The sequence below is a fragment of the Microcaecilia unicolor genome, chromosome 12 (assembly GCF_901765095.1).
Source record: "Microcaecilia unicolor chromosome 12, aMicUni1.1, whole genome shotgun sequence".
In the NCBI taxonomy this organism is placed as follows: Eukaryota; Metazoa; Chordata; class Amphibia; order Gymnophiona; family Siphonopidae; genus Microcaecilia; species Microcaecilia unicolor.
The window spans coordinates 58208410-58226295 of record NC_044042.1 but is presented as its reverse complement, the minus strand read 5'-3'; the positions used below and the strand labels follow the sequence as shown (position 1 = coordinate 58226295).

The window sequence follows — 17886 nt, the reverse complement described above, 5'->3', positions numbered from 1 at the left end:
GAAATGAATGCCAGAGCTGCCAAGTTGCCCAATCCGAGACTTTTTGGCTGGTCCAGACTTTAAACTTACATCCCAAAGCAGTGTTGTATTTGTAGTCCATAATTATATACACTGAAATCAGTGCTGCAGGTCCCATAATGCACCAGGATGAGGTTGACAGAAATCCAGGACTGGGCAAAACGTTTCCCTCCTGGAATGGGTAATTTAGTAGCTCTGGAATACTCATGAGATAAGTCTGCAAGTATTTGATCTATGAACGAGAGGCGAGGGTGGGAACCTCAAAGGCTTAACTTGAGAATCCATAACTCAGAAGAAATGTAAAGTGAAAGACAATGAATGGAGCTTCTCAGAAATAAACGCTTCCCCTCCCAAACTCAGACATGACATCGGGGCAGCCTCTGGCATGCAACATGTTCTCTTATATTCTGGGTTCAACCCTTATAAACCACAAGAAAAAAATATAGAAAGAAGACTGACAAAAATAAGAAAGGGGATGGAACAGTTTTTTTTTTTTAATGAGAAAGGCTGAACAGATCAGAGACCTTAAGCTTTAAGAAGAGGTGACAGAGGTTTACAAAATCATGGGCACGGTGAATAGACAAACAACATTATTTATTTATTTATTGGGATTTATCAGAGCTAGAGGACACACTATGAAACTAACAGGTAACAGATTTAAAACAAATGGAGAACAGATTTTCTTTTTTCACACAACAAACTACCAAGCTGTGGAACTTGCTGACAGAGGAATGTGGTCAAGACATCTACCATAGCTGGGTTTAAAAGGGGTTTGGACAAGTTCCTGGACTATAAATCAATAAATATTTTTTAGCCAAGTAGAATGCCACTGCATTGGCATCTACAAGGTATTTCCCAGCGATACAGATTGCCACCATCAGACACAGGCGCTGGGCTCGATGGACCTGGCACTTACACCCTTAAATTAAAATACAAACAGCCAAAAATAACGCAGCCAGGAGATGAAGAAGCTAACTATTCTGACACAAGGAGGTTCTATCTTTTGGAATTACTCTGGGAGATCTTAGAAAATCCACACCTGCAGTACCACTACACATCTCAGCGGTCCAATATACCACTAGATCTCAGAACATATCCTTTCTGACTCAGGATGCCCAGTTCTAAGAGCTGGGTGCGGTGACTTCCTTTCATGTACTACAACTTTTTTTCAAATGTCCTTTTCTTGTATTTACTCCTTCCCATCCACTTCTCACAACCCTGAAAAGCCTACAGATTTTTCAAACTTCTCTTATATACAATACCCAAGGTAGCTTCCAGGATTATTATTTAGCAGGGCTGTAGGTGTTACTGTAGTAGCAATTTTCTTAAGATTGCTAGAAATACCAGCCTCCATGATGAAAACACTCTCTTTTCCTCTGAGAAATTCACCGTATATTAGGTATCCACTAGATCAGCTTTCAATCAGTGCATTAAGAAACTTGTAGTTCTTACCATCATGGCCAGAATTAAGCAGGTGTTCTCCAAGGTCACACCCAAACACTCTCTCTTTCAGAATCCCACGCTGCTTCAGTTTTTGCTTTGTTGGGCGAGACTTCATGAATGTTCTCAGGAAGGTGATGAGCTTACCGTGCTTTTTGGAGACTGCATAAGAAAGAAGATACATCATTATTCCAGCTGCACAATAGCAAGACCTGTATATTTAGACTGTGAGATCTCTAGATTCTCATTCAGCAACAGTTAATGGTTTATTGCTGGGAATTAAAAGAGCACAAACTCTTGTTTTCAAAGGAGGTGGTCTATTTAGATTTCAGGTTGGGAGAAAAGGCTTGAGAATTAAAATAAAGACAAAAGAAGTTCCATCCGGTCTTCAGTCTGGACAGTTCATCCCTCTGTGGTCGAAAGTGTACTGTGCAAGAAAGCCCCATTCAAATCTCCCATTCTTTGGATTCATAAGGTTTGATCATACCACAAAGTGTCCCTGACACAGTAGTAAGCATTGCTATTGCCGGGCTACACTTACACTGCCTTGGTATCTCTTAAGCGTTTTGAACTTATTCATAAGTGCTCTGAAGGCTGCTTTCCTTTCCCCAGTCAAGCAAAATTAAGCCATATGGCTAAAAACAAGGGCATGGTTTTCCTTTAGAACTATACATACAGAAATAATTTTATAACACGGTACCTAAGTGGAAGCCAAAAAGGGTGCCTATTTTAGTCCTGGGTGCTTATGTTATAAAAGCACACTGACGTCTATGTTGGCTTTATAAAATAATTTGAGGCACTTTTACTAAAGGGTTGCTTGCTGTGTGGCAACCCGGAACTACGGCCGGCCCAATGCAGGTGTGGCGGTAGCTCCACCCCCTCAGTGCGCGCCATTTCTGGCGCTAGCAGAAATATTAAAAAAAATATTTCCAAAGGGGGTTTATCCAGCAGTAATCATCGCCCAGTTACCGCCGGGTTAGCAAGGGCACCCTTACCACCACCTCAATAGGCGGTGTAAGTGCTAACCCCCCTCTCCAAAATGGCCGCCCTGCAAGTGCAAACTTACCGTGTGGTCATTTCTTTTTTGGGGGGGCCTTTTTACCCACTGTGGTAAAAGGGGCCCTGATGCGCAGCAAAAATGGATGCAGCCGCTAGCACAGGGCCCCTTTTACTGTAGCTTAGTAAAAGGGCCCCTTTGGGAATGCTGCCATAGCATACTATTAAAAATTTATGCCCATAATTTCTATTAAAACTACTATATATCTATAAAGCTATCTGTATTTATATAGAGACTCTTCAAATGCATATGGGAGTGCCACAGGGTGTGCTATATTAGAGCATTATTAAAAAATCTACCATGAAAACACTCATCACAAAATTGCATGACACCCTCTTCATGCTTACTATTGTTTATAACCCTAACCAAGCCTAGTGTTGTAAAACTTCCCAGATCCCACACACACACACCTATTCAACCTGCTAAGCAAGAAATCAGGAGAGAATGCCTAGTTTTTCAAGCTTGGCTTACCAAATGTTCTACTTTCAGCTTCAATAAATTTTAAAGTGGGACAACCCTAAAAATTGATAGCCAAGCCACGGAATCTAGTTTAGCTATAAAAGTCAAATGTCAATTAGACCAATTTAATTATTTATTTGTTACATTTATACCCCACATTTTCCCACCTATTTGCAGGCTCAATGTGGCTTACAAGTAACCGTAAAGGCATTTGCCGTTACGACTGGTAACAAATACAAGATTGTGTTGCGGTCAGATGAGGTAGATGTGATTCAGGCATCATTGGGTTTAGGGGAATGATGATAGTAGGTTGTCCAATTAAGAAAGAGACTAGCAAAATCACCACCTAGAAAATATGATAGGGTTACTCCCCTGCTGGCAAAAGTCCACTGGTTGCCAGTCCAGGCATACATATTATTGAAGATGGCTTTGATGGTCTTTAAAATTCTACAAGGTCATGCACCAGAATATCTGATTTCCTCAGAAACTGTTCTGGTAGTATGCAGAATACCTCATCTATCTGATTTCCACTTTCTTAGTATTCCCTCAGCAAGGGTTGTTTGCTTTAAGTGGGTTATTAGAAAGTTCATTTTCTTACCAGGTCACCAGAATTTGGAATGGCCTACGACTACACATTAGATTGCAATCTTCTTACATGTCCTTCTGTACAGAACGTCTAGTTTAGGGGGTTTCTGCATTTTTACTATTACAGTTTCCCAGTGAATTCAATGGAATCCACTTTGGACCTATATGGGAAAAGGTGGGCTATAAATATTTGACAGTAAGATGAGCCAGCCACCCATTACATAAACCCAGGGAATAGACCCTCTCTCACTCTCAGGAAACAGCTAAGCAAATAATGCAATATTAGTATTTGAAGGCTAAGGCCCTCATTTTACAAGCCCTATTCACATTTGATATGAACATAAACTGGCACTCAAAATATTTATCTTGCATGAACGTTGACGTCACCACTTTACAAACCCTGGATAAGCTTTTATTAAACCAGTGCAAATGGCAAGAGGGCATGATCTGTGCAGGACAAAGGTGCAGCAAGTTAGATGTTTATTCCCCATTACAGGAGGGGACTAAGGGCCAGATTCTATAAATGGCGTTGAAAATTCGGAACTCAATGCTATTCTATAAAGGGCGCTCCAGAAATGAGTACTCTTTATTGAATGGAGTTCAACACCAAACTTGGCACTCAAATTTGGGTGCAAGGACTTACGCCAGCTGAAAATCTGGTGTAAATCCTGGTGGACAAATTAGGCGTGGATTCCTGCTATTCTGTAATACTGTGTGCATCTTTTGTGAACACCCCCTGACCCATCCATGGCCACACCCTCTTGAGTTACGCAAAATCCAATATAGGCACTCATTGTTATAGAATAGCATGTAGCCAGATCGGTGCTCAAATCATAATTAAAGTCAAATAAGTGCTTGTTAGCTTCAATAATTAAATCATTGGAGCCCATTAACTAATTACTTTGGGTGCCAATCTGGGCCCAATTATAGGTGCTCAAATTTCGGCGACCTTTATAGAATCTGGAGGTAAACATCTATGTCCTAACAGATTGACGTTTGGAATTACATCTGCCATCAAGTACATTTAGGATTTGGTCAACTGCTGTTATTGAACAGCACTCCATTTAAGGGATGTGTTTATAGTTTATTAAAAAAAACTTTCTATACCGCTTTAACTGAACAAAACAGGGCAAAGCGATGTATAGACTAAAAACTTGAAAGGAGTTCCATTTTTTGATAGGAAAGCTGGGGAAAAAAACATATCACAACAGACAACAAAACGCAAACAATCAAGTACATTTCAAGACTAATATTCGAAAACAAACATAGCAACAGTCACAGTTCCAAGGAAGACCACCCTCCTATGCTACGCACAGTCTCTCACTCTCATAGGCCTTTTGAAACAAAAATGTTTTAACAAAATATTTAAATTTAAGAAATAAGTCAGTTTGAATATATGAAGGGAGACTATTCTAAGTGGCAGGTTCTAAAAATTAAGTCGCTATGCTTGGTTAATTCAAATTTTTGAATTTTGGACTAGGAAGCACCCATCTATAATCCCCTTAATCCTTCAGTGGTTTTTGTGCTCCCCAACTGCGCAACTGCCAAGGAAAACCGGTCACTGACAGCATCAGGCTAATACCTACTTTTGTTTCTAAAATCGTAAAAATAACTGGTTATGTGTTGGCTTTGAGCCAGTCAGTATTATTTACCTTTATTTTTCTAAAATGGATGTTTATGCTGCATGTACCTGATGCATAAATGTCCATTTCGCCTGTATTTCAGACGGCAGATTCTACTCTAAAATACTGGTGAAACTTGAGAGGCACTAACCTGCACGTCTCAATTCCTACTTTCACGACCTGTCTAAAATATGGCTGTAAAATCAACAACCGTTTATAAAAAGGAAATGAGCTGAGGAAGCCCAAGTGAACAAAGAAATGAGCCATTTGATGCAGTAGTATTAAAGCTGTATAAAAACAAAGGCAGAATCATTTGCTGGCTATGTTCCAGGGGTCACACTGTTTCTTGCTCGGTAGCTTTTACCTGATTATTCTTAAGCACCACAATGAGACCCTTTTACTAAGGTGCATGGACGCCTATGCGCGTCCAACACGCGTCAGTTTGGAACTATTGCCCAGCTACCATGTGCCCCGGGCAGTAATTCCATTTTTTATCCGTGCCTGAAAATATTTTTTTATTTTCTACCGCGTGGCACTAACCAGACAGTAATCAGCAGTGTAAGCGCGCTGATGATTACCGCCCGGTTAACTTTTGAGACCTTACTGCTAAGTCAATGGGTGGACGTAAGATGTCTCAGGCCCAAAATGGATGCATGCCAATTTTTATTTTGCCACATGTCCACTGTCGGCCAAATAAAAAAGGGCCTTTTTAGCAGGCCTTTGAAAAATGGACCTGCACACGTCCAGTGCACGTGCTTATAACAGCGATGGCCATTTTTTTGGCACATCTTAGTAAAAGGACCCCAATATTACCTAAATGACACCTGCTAGAGTCTTCGTAGGACTGTAATAGGAGGTTCTACCCATACAGTGCAATACAATGGTTGGGCCCATCTCAGTGATAGACAAGAGAAAGTAGAGGCTGGACAAAAGATGAACCACCACAGGAGATGTTGCTTAATCACGCTTTATTCAGAGCACCGGTTATCTGACACAGTCCGTGTTTCGGCGGAACGACACGCCTGCCTCAGGAGTCACAATCAAACTCTCTATAGTCAAGAGAGGTGTGTAAAATGTTGGTACAAAAACACTTATAAAAACACAGGAAAGCGCTGAAGGCTGCTGCGGACGTGCTTTCCTGTGTTTTACAAGAGTTTTTGCACCAGTATTTTGCACACCTCTCAACTATAGAGTTTGATTATGACCCATGAGGCAGGCAGCTCGTCCCGCTGAAACATGAGGGTCCTTCTACTGGTGCTCAGAATAAGGTGAGATTAAAGTGTGGTGGTTCATCTTTTGGCCAGCCTCTACTTTCACCCATCTGTGATGCTTTCTTGTAGAGGTTCTTCCTGTTTGCCGTGTCCGTGCACATCAGTGAAATCATAAAATCCTTTAATTGTTCTCTACAGCAGCTGTTTGGTTCTGAATCCTTTATCTCTTTTGGATCCTCAGCAGCTCTAACAAAACCAAAGGACTGACTATCATATCTAATCATTCCTAATCCACACCTTTTGTGTTTCTTGTCAGTTTTCTATTGTAAAAACCAGTACTCAGATCTTAAGGTGGCATGACAAAAATCAACAAAATAGCCTGACTCTTCTCTCTCTATTTTTTCAAAACTTAACTTCCATAATAATGTTTTATCTCACAATGCACAGTTCCATCTTCTCACTTTTATCTAATAAGCCTTCAGAAGTGAAATTTTAAAAAATTAGAAATGGTTGTTCTCTGTCAATCATTTAAGTACTAATCATGCTTTTTAGCCTTCCCTATTAGATATGCCTCGCAATACCTGTTCAGCAATCCAAGAAATTGTATGCTCATACAGATTACGCAATAAAGCAAAAATTCAATAAACGTGCCTGCAGAGGTTCTGAGGGTTTGGAAAGCTTGTGCTATTTCCCTGTGGTGAAAAAAAATAGCTGATCTTTACCTGGTTGCACAAAACTATTAGCGCCTGAGGAGAAGTGAAACATTTTGAAGCTTCTAGTCAATCAATGACTCATTAAAGGTATAGAGCAGACATGAAACTAAATTTATTTGCAGAAGGGTATCATAAACGGTAAGGCCCACAATGCAGCTTCCTGGATTAATATAGTTCCACTCACCTTGAAGGGCCAACAGGAGATCTTACTTCCCTGTCAAGGAAATAATTTGCTTTCCATCAGAACATGACATCTTCTGCCCCTGAAAATGGTTACATGTGTGTCGCGTGGAAGTACAGAAGATGCTGTGTTTTCCGAGTACTTTTCTGTCTACATCGCTCAGGTAATTTTGTAAAAGCCTATTTATGGGCCCTGTTTACTAAGCTGCGCCAGCGCTTTTTGCGCTTGCTAACACTAGAGACGCCCATAGGAATATATTGGCATGTCTTGCATTTAGCGAATGCTAAAAGCGCTAACATACCTTAGTAAACAAAGCCCTAAGTAATCTATAAGCACAATTTACTTATACATTTATTACCATCATAGAATACTTGTAAAATACCAATATAACCAAAAGAATGTTTTTATTCCTTTCCAACCCATTGAATGCTGGAAAGAAATTATACTGAAGGCTGAGAATCTGTCTGGGGGCAAATAATTCTCCAAACATTTAACAGAACAAATTTGGAATGGGGGACAGTTAAAATATACAGGTTAGAGCACAGGTTACAAAAAAAAAAATGAACTCCTCCCTAAAATAGCCCAATGCATTCCTAGGGGAGTAGCAGTTTCTGCTTCTGCAGTCTATACTTTGATACAGTGTAACACAGCAGTTAGGGATTGTTGCTTTCATACTGCCTCTCACCTCAACTCTCCCAGACACAGAAACTTAACAAAATCAATACACACACATCCACAGATGCACACACAGCACCTGCAAATAATTCTATGAAGCATAATCTACATGCTTTCCCTAACCACACATCTCAGTGCTGTCACACGCCTATTCATGATGTGTATTCAGATGTGTATTTATTTAACACATTTATACCCCACATTTTCCCACCAATAGTAGGCTCAATGTGGCTTACAAAACCGTAGGGCAAACTACATTTCAATTAAATAATATGACAACGAGGCATATTTTTCAAAGCATTTAGCCTTCCAAAGTTCCATAGAAACCTATGGAACTTTGGAAGGCTAAGTGCTTTGAAAATATGCCTCAATGTGATATAGTTCAGTAAAATAACATAATGTAATAAAAAAAAATAGTAAACGTATAGGTATCATAAAGAACAACAGAGATAATAAGAGTGAATAATAAAGGTAAGGGTCCATGGAATTTGCTGTAGCAGGAAGAGGTAAATTAAGCCTTCTTAAGCAGGGTGGTCTTCAGTAATTTCCTGAAATTTAGGTGGTTCTGAGTTATTTGCTTTGTTGTAACTTCCACTGTAAAATGTATTAACTGACCCGTTAAGGTTTCTCAGTGATTGCTATGAATACTGCAAATTAATACTTGTTGCTATGGGACAGTGGCACCCTGTGCTTAAACTGCAAAATCTATCCTTTGAAATCTGTTTCACAGTGACATCTAGTAGTTTGATATATTATCACATTTTCAACCCAATGGAAGCTGGAAAGAATTGTGCAATTCATCTCCCCAGTTGCTGGCCCCTCCCCCACAACTCCCCCACCATAACGTGCAGAAAATACACAGAATGCACAACAAAGATAAAAAGATGAGTATACACAAATTTATACCACACAGAAACAGGGATTACAAATAATTCCCTGGCTGTAGGTGTACTGCATTTTAAAAGTAATATATAGATAGATGTATTTTTCATTTTTTAATTTCTACTCTGAAACCTTTTTGACTGAATTGCACTGCTTTCTTATTGGTTGCTATGGGCAGGGTAAACTGTGTACACACTTTGGGTTCAAATGCTTAGGGGAGCCCTGTCACGTATGCTCAGGACTCCGGAGATTAGAACTGGCAATCGCCTGGCATTTTTTTTGTTTTGTTTTGTTACATTTGTACCCTGTGCTTTTCCCACTCATGGCAGGCTCAATGCGGCAGGCAATGGAGGGTTAAGTGACTTGCCCAGAGTCACAAGGAGCTGCCTGTGCCGGGAATCAAACTCAGTTCCTCAGGACCAAAGTCCACCACCCTAACCACTAGGCCACTCCTCTTTTTACTGATTTTTATATTCATGTCCAGAAGCTAAAAGGATGGCTAACATATCTGAACATTTTACAGAGTTAAAATCTCTTGTATTTTTCAGAAGTTTGCCAGCATTCTCCAAACTTCGTCAAGGGCAATGTCAGAATGATGAACAGCAACAGGAAACGTTTAGTTGAAGTTATTGCCGCTCAAAAAGGTGCCACCAGTTGCTGAATGAAGGGTTCATATACTTTTTCACATTAAAGATATGTGGTCAAAGTATATGCATTTTGTCTGAGTTTATTCAATGTTATCTTCTCTGTTAATCAGAGTTTAGATTAGGATCTAATCACCTTTTGAGTACAAATTTAAAATACAGACTATCCTAGGGTGTTTATAAATCTTTTCTCAGCACTGTAGTGCAAAAACAACTTTGCATTGCTGCAGTTTGTCTTCTGAATGGAAGATTGTTCCATAAATGCCTGTTGAAGAAACTTTACTATATTCCATCAATTTTCCTGCTAGATTCATGTTACATTCTCATTTACTGCTCTGTGAGGTCAGATTGTTCATTTCTGGCCTCTGTTTCCCTTCCTACTCATTGTATCATCAGATAATGACTAGTCCATTGTCCGATGAGAGTGTGAGTAGGCGTCACATTCCTTTGGCTCTATACAACCTATTTTCATGAAAGATGTATGAAATGTGATGCTGGTTATCTCCACCAAGCACCACTGGTCTTCAAATATTTGTACCTTAAATGATGCAGGTCTAATGGGACCTTACCATGTGCTGATCATGCCATCTTGTGTATGGAGAGGGGCCAAAAGTGGTAGAAGGTGCATTTTTGAAAAAAGTGGGACCAGGCTCCCTACTCCCAAATGTTTCAGAGACTCAAGTTTTTGAAATGGTTAGTAATGTTCTTACAGTATAAAAAAAGCACACAAGGACCTTCAAGACTAAGACAATAGGAGAAGATTTATTCAGAAAAAGACCCAACACAGGCCATGTTTTGGTGGTGGTCCGCCTGCCTCAGGGGTCAAAAAAATGTCCCGACTTTCTAAGATTTCAGGAAAAATAAAAATAAATCATATAGAAGAAAAGTCTTCAATAAATCATCTGCGCAATCACAGAGAATAAGTCGCTACTGTTTCAATGTACTGAAAGTCAAAAAACACCATCGGTATCTGTTTTGGCGGTATTTTCATACCAATGGTGGGTTTTTTTTTTAACTTTCAGTCCATTGAGGGGGCCCTTTTACTAAGCCGCATAAGTGTCTATGTGCGCCAAAATGGAGTTACCACATGGCTACCGCGTGGCTCTTGCGGTAATTTCATTTTTGGCGTGTGTCCGCTATGCGCAGCCGAAAAATAATTTTTATTTTCTGCCACGCGTATCGGACGCATGCCAAGTGGCATTTGGAGCACGTAGGTCATTACTGCCCGGTTACGGCATGAAACAAAAATGGACGCACGGCAATTTTGATTGTCGCATGTCCATTTTTGGCAAAAATTTAAAAACAGCCTTTTCAACAGGCGCGCTGAAAAATGGATTAGCGCGCGCCCACACTACCGCAAGCCATTTTTCAGCACACCTTAGTAAAAGGACCCCTGAGACAGCAGCGACAGGCTGGTAGATGAGAGAAGTTGAGCCACTGTACAACAGCAACATTTATGGAAGGGATTCAGTGTGAATATACACAAGGTTCTGATGGCCAACTCTATGGAGGACAGCCACAAACAGTGGAGTCTAATTAGTGGAAAGAAACCCCCTGGTGGCCATGAAGGAAGACCTGCAACACTTTAGTTTTACAATGCCCTTAAGAAGAGTTGTAGCACTCTGCTTGCTAAATCAACTGGAAAAAGGCAAACCAAGTTTCAAAAGGCAAGTTATTCTATAATTAGAAGTCATATGCAAGTGACAAGTATGGGAAAAAAATATCTTATGCACAGATGAAAAGCATTCCCTACTCCTGTGACACCTCAGGATGCAAAACACCCGAGGAGACATTTGTTCTCATGTACTGGTATAATTACAGCTGTGTAGAAAAACAAAAAAACTTTCATCATGTGAAAAGCTAGTATAAATAAAAATCAAATGCAAACAGCTCCTGAATATGTTATGCAATTAATTTAATAGTCATTTTTGGTGATCCATCTTGTAATGGCTTGTGTATTTGTATAAACTATGTACACAGGAAGTCAAGGAAGTGGAATTTTGCCTTACATTTTGGTATAAATAACCAGCTCATTCCAGCCATCGAAGAAGATCTAGATTCTCCTAAACTCATATCTGGACCCCAGTAAAGGGGGAAAAATATTAGTAGCTCAGGGGCTCAAATTCCCAGAGGTCAACATATAGAAAGGGAGGCAGCTTTTTCTGGAATTACTAGGATTTCATGAATTCATGTTAAATAGGAGCATCAAGCATTTGAAATAATTTTCAGACTGCAAATGTGTTTCAGATTTTAATTGCTGTCAGCGTAAGGTTCATGATTGCCTCACTAGCATTGTCAGCATAAGGTTCATGATTGCCTCACTAGCATTCCTCCACATTGTGACTCAAGATCTCTCATCAGTGCAAAGCACAAACAACTCATAGGGGTATTCATGACAGACAACCAGTATAACAATAAAACTGTCCCAGATCAGCAGGCCTAGACTAATATAATAGTATCACTCATATCCTTCTACTACAAATGTATTTCATGGTTTCCTCTGGGAGAAGGGGCTGGAGTGAAATAAGCCTACAGGTTTATGTCTACACAACCAACATTGTGAGTTAGAAAAATGTACACTGAAACCACCACTTATATTTAAGTGGAAAACAGTTTGAATAGGAGGACTTAGCAAAATTAGGCGCCCTTTTAATAAAGTGCATTAAAATCTAGGCTTAGTATGCTGTGACGCAGGATTTTCTCATGCGCAAAATTCAGATTCAATGTGGCACATTTTAGGGCATTTCTATTCCATTTTTCTGCAGGTCATGCATTAATGTTAATTTTTAAAAGGTTCCATGCGCTGTTAAAGGAACGTTCACTGCCTCCTGTTTAAGAGGATATAAGTGCTTTCGTGTTAACTCTACGTTATCCAGTTAGTGCACACTAATATGCTCACTGGATAATGCAGGAACGCCCATCCCCCATCCCCTCAGAGAAAAATTCTAAATTGCAGAACAAGAAAAAAATGCAGAATATTTTGACGTGTTTACATGGTACCCTGTTTTGCATACTACTTACGCGTTAAAAGGGTAATGCCCTTAGGGGCCCTTTAACAAACGATCACAAGGACCTACGCGCATCCAGTGTGCACCAAATTGACATTACCGCACGGCTACCGCATGATCCGTGAGGTAATTCTGACTTTGGTGTGCACCGAAAACACATGGCAGAAAATATTTTCTATTTTCTACCGTATGGTGCTTACCTGGTAGTAAACAGCAGTGGGTGCATGCTGCATGCCTACCACCCAGGTAGTGCGTGAGACCTTACCGCTAAGTCAATGGGTGGTGGTAAGGTCTCAGGCCAAAAATGGGTGCAAACTGGTTTTTATTTTGCTGCGCATCCATTTCCTGACCACTGAAAAAAAAGAAGACCCTTTTCCAGGCCGTGGTAAAAACTGGCCTGGCGCACGCCCAAAGGACGTGCTCGCACTGCCGCAGGCCACTTTTTGCCCCGGCTTAGTAAAAGGGCCCCTCAATGACATAATCCCTTTTGAAGGATGACCAAGCTAAAAATCTATGTTGACAATGGATCTCCTAATTTATTGCTTGTTTTTATAAAACATTTTGTGCTTGCTTATATTTACAACTTATACTGGGTTGTAACTGTTGAATTTATATTTTATTTACTAATTTATTTTACTATTAGCTGCTTTGTACAATTATGCTATACTAGAAAGCTAATGTATAAATAGAAGTTTGTAAATATGTTGGCACCCAAGACCAACTTGGATTCATCCAATCTGTTGATTGGCAGCACCACAGATGGACACTAGACAACTTCATTCTCTGGTTACTCCCCTCCCCTGTTTAGCTGCTAAAGGTACCTATCAGGTTAAGGCAAAAATATTATACCTAGTACTTATGAAAGTGCAATTTAAAAAATACCATTTGAAATATTCCAGGGCAGGAAGTGTTCTAAAAATATGACTGCATAATTTCCAACTAAAAGGGAAAATCAAGCACGATTATGACTTCATTAATAACTGTTATAAAATTTATAGCTAATTGTATAATAAAATAGTCCAGAAGCCCAAAAACCGGCAAATAGCAACATTCAATCTGCCTAAAACTATTTTATTCATGATTTATAAACTGCCTTTTTGAAAAAGATTCAGCCAAAGCAGTGTTTAGTCGGACAAATTTCTATGCTGTTTTTTCTTATTTCTTTATGCTGATGCTCTGACAGCAGCTCTGGTTAGAAGACTGTTACAGAAATCGGCTGCTGTTAGTTGTGATGTCACGCCCTGTACATATGGTGAGAATCAGAATGTTTCCTAAGTCCCCCATTGGCTATAACATCAGTCACTATATTTAAAGATACCAGGCTTTATATCCACTATGTTCAAAACTAATATCCACTATAAAAACCTTTTCAATAAATGTTATATAAAGGTAATAGACCATCAGAAGTGAGATTCCTTCAATAACTGTTGGAGAGTCATCACGTGATATCTTCATCGGTCCATGAATTTTTTAATCAATTTTTTTTTTTACTGTATTCTTTATTATCTTTTCATCTTGCTTATGAAAATTTTTCACATTATATCACTTAAGCATGGAGTAATTGATGAAAGCTGGTTAGATAGCTGGTTATCCCCCCTCCCCCAACTGAATATTCTCGGTTAGTGCCTAAGAGATAACCGGCTATATCTATTATGCTGGCGATATAGCTGGCTATCCCCAAATATTCAATCCATACCTGGCTATTGTAAGCAGTCGGACCGCTTAAATAGCTGATATATCTTTAGCTGGTTTAAAGTTAACTGGCTATTTTCAAATATCAACTTAACCGATTAACTTTAAACCGGCTAAAAATAAACTGGATATTCAATGCTGTTCACTGAAAATGGCCCAGCATTGAATATCTGGGCTGACCGCCGATCCTGGGAATCAGTTGGGTTCCCTCCCGCAGTCTGATTGGCCCCTCAGTATCCCCTATCGCCAGACTCTTGCAGACCTCAATGCTCAAAAGTAAACACAGGTGCTAGCTCTTTTGAGCAGGGACTGTGTTTTCTTCATGTTCAATTGTGAAGCGCTGTGTATGACTGGTAGCGCTATAGAATTGATTTGTAGTAGTAGTAGTAGAGACCATAAGCGCTATACTAGCACCTGGCATTTACCTGTGCAGAATGTTCAGTGGTGTCTAGCGTGGGAAAAAGAGTAAGCCAGGCACTAGCACAGATAGCATGCAAATGTAGTCAAGCTGATGTTAATGAGGTCATTTTGTATTCCTTCCCAAGCTCAGAAAAGAGTGCCCGAAACAAAACTGCCTTACTGCTACAAAAAAATGCTTCTCTCTGCAAAATCTGCCGGTTTTCATTGTTTTTGGAAACGGAAGGAAGCCCTTAGCACTGGCCATGAGAAACAGCAACCGCACGCAAAAGCACACATTGGTGTCTGTTTCCTGCATCTAAACATAAGCATCCAAGCAAAAACAAAAAGTTTAAAATGCTTATATTTAGGTCACAGAAAACAGATGCCAATCCAGCTTATAATCGAAAAAGAAAAACGCCTATATTGCGACCCAAATCGGGAGATGGGCGTCTTTCTCCCGTGGGCGCCCAAATCGGTATAATCGAAAGCCGATTTTGGGCGTTTCCAACTGCAATCCGTCGCAGAAACAGGTAAAGTTGATGGGGGCATGTTGGAGGCGTGGTGAAGGCGGAACTGGGGCATGGTTATCGGCCGAGGAGAGATGGGCATCTTTAGCTGATGATAAAAAAAAAAAGGCGTTTTTACCGCGATTTTGGGTCACTTTTTGTGGACCCTTTTTTTTCATGAACAGGTCCCAAAAAAGTGCCCCAACTGACCAGATGACCACTGGAGGGAATCGGGGATGACCTCCCTGGATTCCCCCAGTGGTCACTAACCTCCTCCCACCAAAAAAAAAACACTTTACAAACTTTTTTTCCAGCCTCTAATGCCATACCCACCTCCATGACAGCAGAATGTGTTCTATCCTGTGACAGCCTTTCCCTGGTTCTGATGTGGCTCTCGGGTGAGTGTGACACCTTTTCTGTTATGCGCACTGCAGAGTCACATCAGCAATGCATTGTGGTAGGTGTAAGGTATTGGGCTCCGTGATTCCACTAGCTTGTGGCAAATGCTCACGATGTTGGTAGTTGGTAGGCTCTACTCCCATGGTGCTTTCCCCTCTGCTTACTGGGTCAGAGTGTGCCCTGTTTTGTTTCCGGTAGTCCATGAGGTAGTGGCCATTTGTGTAAGACACTTTTAGATCCCTTTCATGTGTTAGCCACGTTACAGAACTTAGTTCTTCCCTTGAATGTGGCTGAAAGAGGGCATTGTACACCATTCTGCCAGCTCTGACCTACTGCTAATCTCAGTACCAGGGAGACTCTTTGCCAGTGGGGCACAACCTCTGATCTGCAGTTAACTGTGAGTAAGCGTGCTTATTCCAATAAAGGACGTTTTCGGAGAGATTAGTCTTCAGGTGTTAACTGCTATGCCAATGTTATATAGCAGCAACCAGTCCTAGAGGCCTGCGTGTATGCAGGTCCCTGGAGCACTTTTAGTGGGTACCGCAGTGCACTTCAGCTAGGCGGACCCAGGCCCATCCCCCCCTACCTGTAACACTTGTGCTGGTAAATGGGAGGCCTGCAAAACCCACTGTACCCACATGTAGGTGCCCCCTTCACCCCTAAAAGCTATGGTAGTGTTGTACATTTGTGGGTAGTGGGTTTTGGGCGAGGGGGGTTGGGGGCTCAGCACCCGTGGTAAGGGAGCTATGCATGTGGGAGCGTTGTCTGAAGTCCACCACACTGACCTCTAGGGTGCCCAGTTGGTGTCCTGGCATGTCAGGGAGGCGAGTGTACTACGAATCGTGGCCCCTCCCATGACCAAATGGCTTGGATTAGGACGTTTTTGAGCTGGGCGTTTTTAGTTTCCAATATCGCTAAAAAAAAACAAACGCCCAGCTGAAAAACGTCCATTATTTCGAAAATACGGTCTTTCCCTCCTCTTCACGTACCCGTTTTCGGACATAGACGCCCATGGAGATAGGCGTTCACGTTCGATTATGCCCCTCCACGTGTGCTTCACGTTTGGGTTTTATCAGGCGCATGTGCACAGGAGGTGAGCTTACCAAGGAACTCTCTATTTATTTATTGGTATTTATTAACCACCTTTATGAAGAGATTCACCCAAGGCGGTGTACAGCAGTTACAGTTTAACATAAAACTTACAATTTTGTTAACAGCATAGTAAAATAACCAAGAATAAACATAAATACAATAAATGAGATAAACTTGAAAACAGTAAACTGAAACCTAATAGAACTACCGTGAAACAGTATCAAAAATATACACATTTAACAGCAATGGAATTCAAATACCAGAGATATAATACAATGTTAGTATAATACTAATGATACACTTAATAAACGCATTAGAACATTCAACTAACATAGAATGATGCTAAAAATTTTCTACAATACGGCTTACCATATAGCTGAGAGACCAAGAGCAGATATATGATGGGAACTCTTCTGCGCATGCACCAAGCACAATCCTTCCACACCAAAATCCCTGATGCTCAATGCTATGAGTGTGCCTATATTTGAATCTCATTAGCTTAGTGTGTTGTTCTTCTGAGCTGTTACAGCGGTATTTTTACAGCACTATTCAGAATAGTGACGGAGTTTTCAGCATTGGGCCCTCAGTGATTTGGAATGTCCTATGTGTCCCATCTCTTAAAAGGTTTGGAAACTCCTGGAGCAAACCAACTCCCATTGATCGGCTCCTTTAAAGCTCATACAAAATAGTTCCAGCTTGATTTTATCTGCAAACTGTGCCATGCAAGACCATATCAAGCTTTTGTGGAATTTGTCCATGGCCCAATTAGTAATATAAATGTCAAAATCTCTAACTACTGTAGTATGAGTGGAGAGGAAAACACATCATAGGCTGCCTGTAAGGAAGAATGGGAAACTGGAGGGAGATAAGAATAAAAGCAGGTGAGGAAGGGCAAGGAAGATGAAAAGAAAGTCCTTAAGGAAGGGACTAGAATATGAGTGGAGTACGTGTACGCCCGAGAAGGTATAGGACAGGACAGTTAGGCTACCACCACGCTTGTGAGCACGGGCAAATCTGGAGCCAGTTGCCAACCCTAGCACCCACTCACTCACTTCACCACCATCAATGAAAGGGGATGGTGGATTGGAAACAATTTTTGTACCTGTCCACATTTGTGTCCTGTGTGGATGAACCTCTCATGCAAACCTTGGTACAGAGTTGGTCCCAACCATTCTTTTGATGTGTCTGGCTCTATAACTCATCAACACAAACAGGACAAGCAGCATTTGGGTAGAAACAAGTACAAAACATGGGAGTGGTATCCTTGTAATTACGAGTTACCAAACAGACCAGCACAAAGCAT

At 40.7% G+C, this 17886-nt stretch overlaps 1 protein-coding gene across 2 annotated transcripts in view; it reads right to left on the bottom strand.

Moving 5' to 3' along the window:
- ARHGAP32 (Rho GTPase activating protein 32) overlaps positions 1 to 17886 on the bottom strand; it is a 385189-nt gene that overhangs the window by 85117 nt on the left and 282186 nt on the right. For both annotated transcript variants that reach the window (XM_030221202.1, XM_030221203.1), the window contains exon 11: positions 1471 to 1620. In XM_030221202.1, the coding sequence (XP_030077062.1) occupies positions 1471 to 1620 (150 nt within the window). The remainder of the gene's footprint in view (positions 1 to 1470; positions 1621 to 17886) is intronic.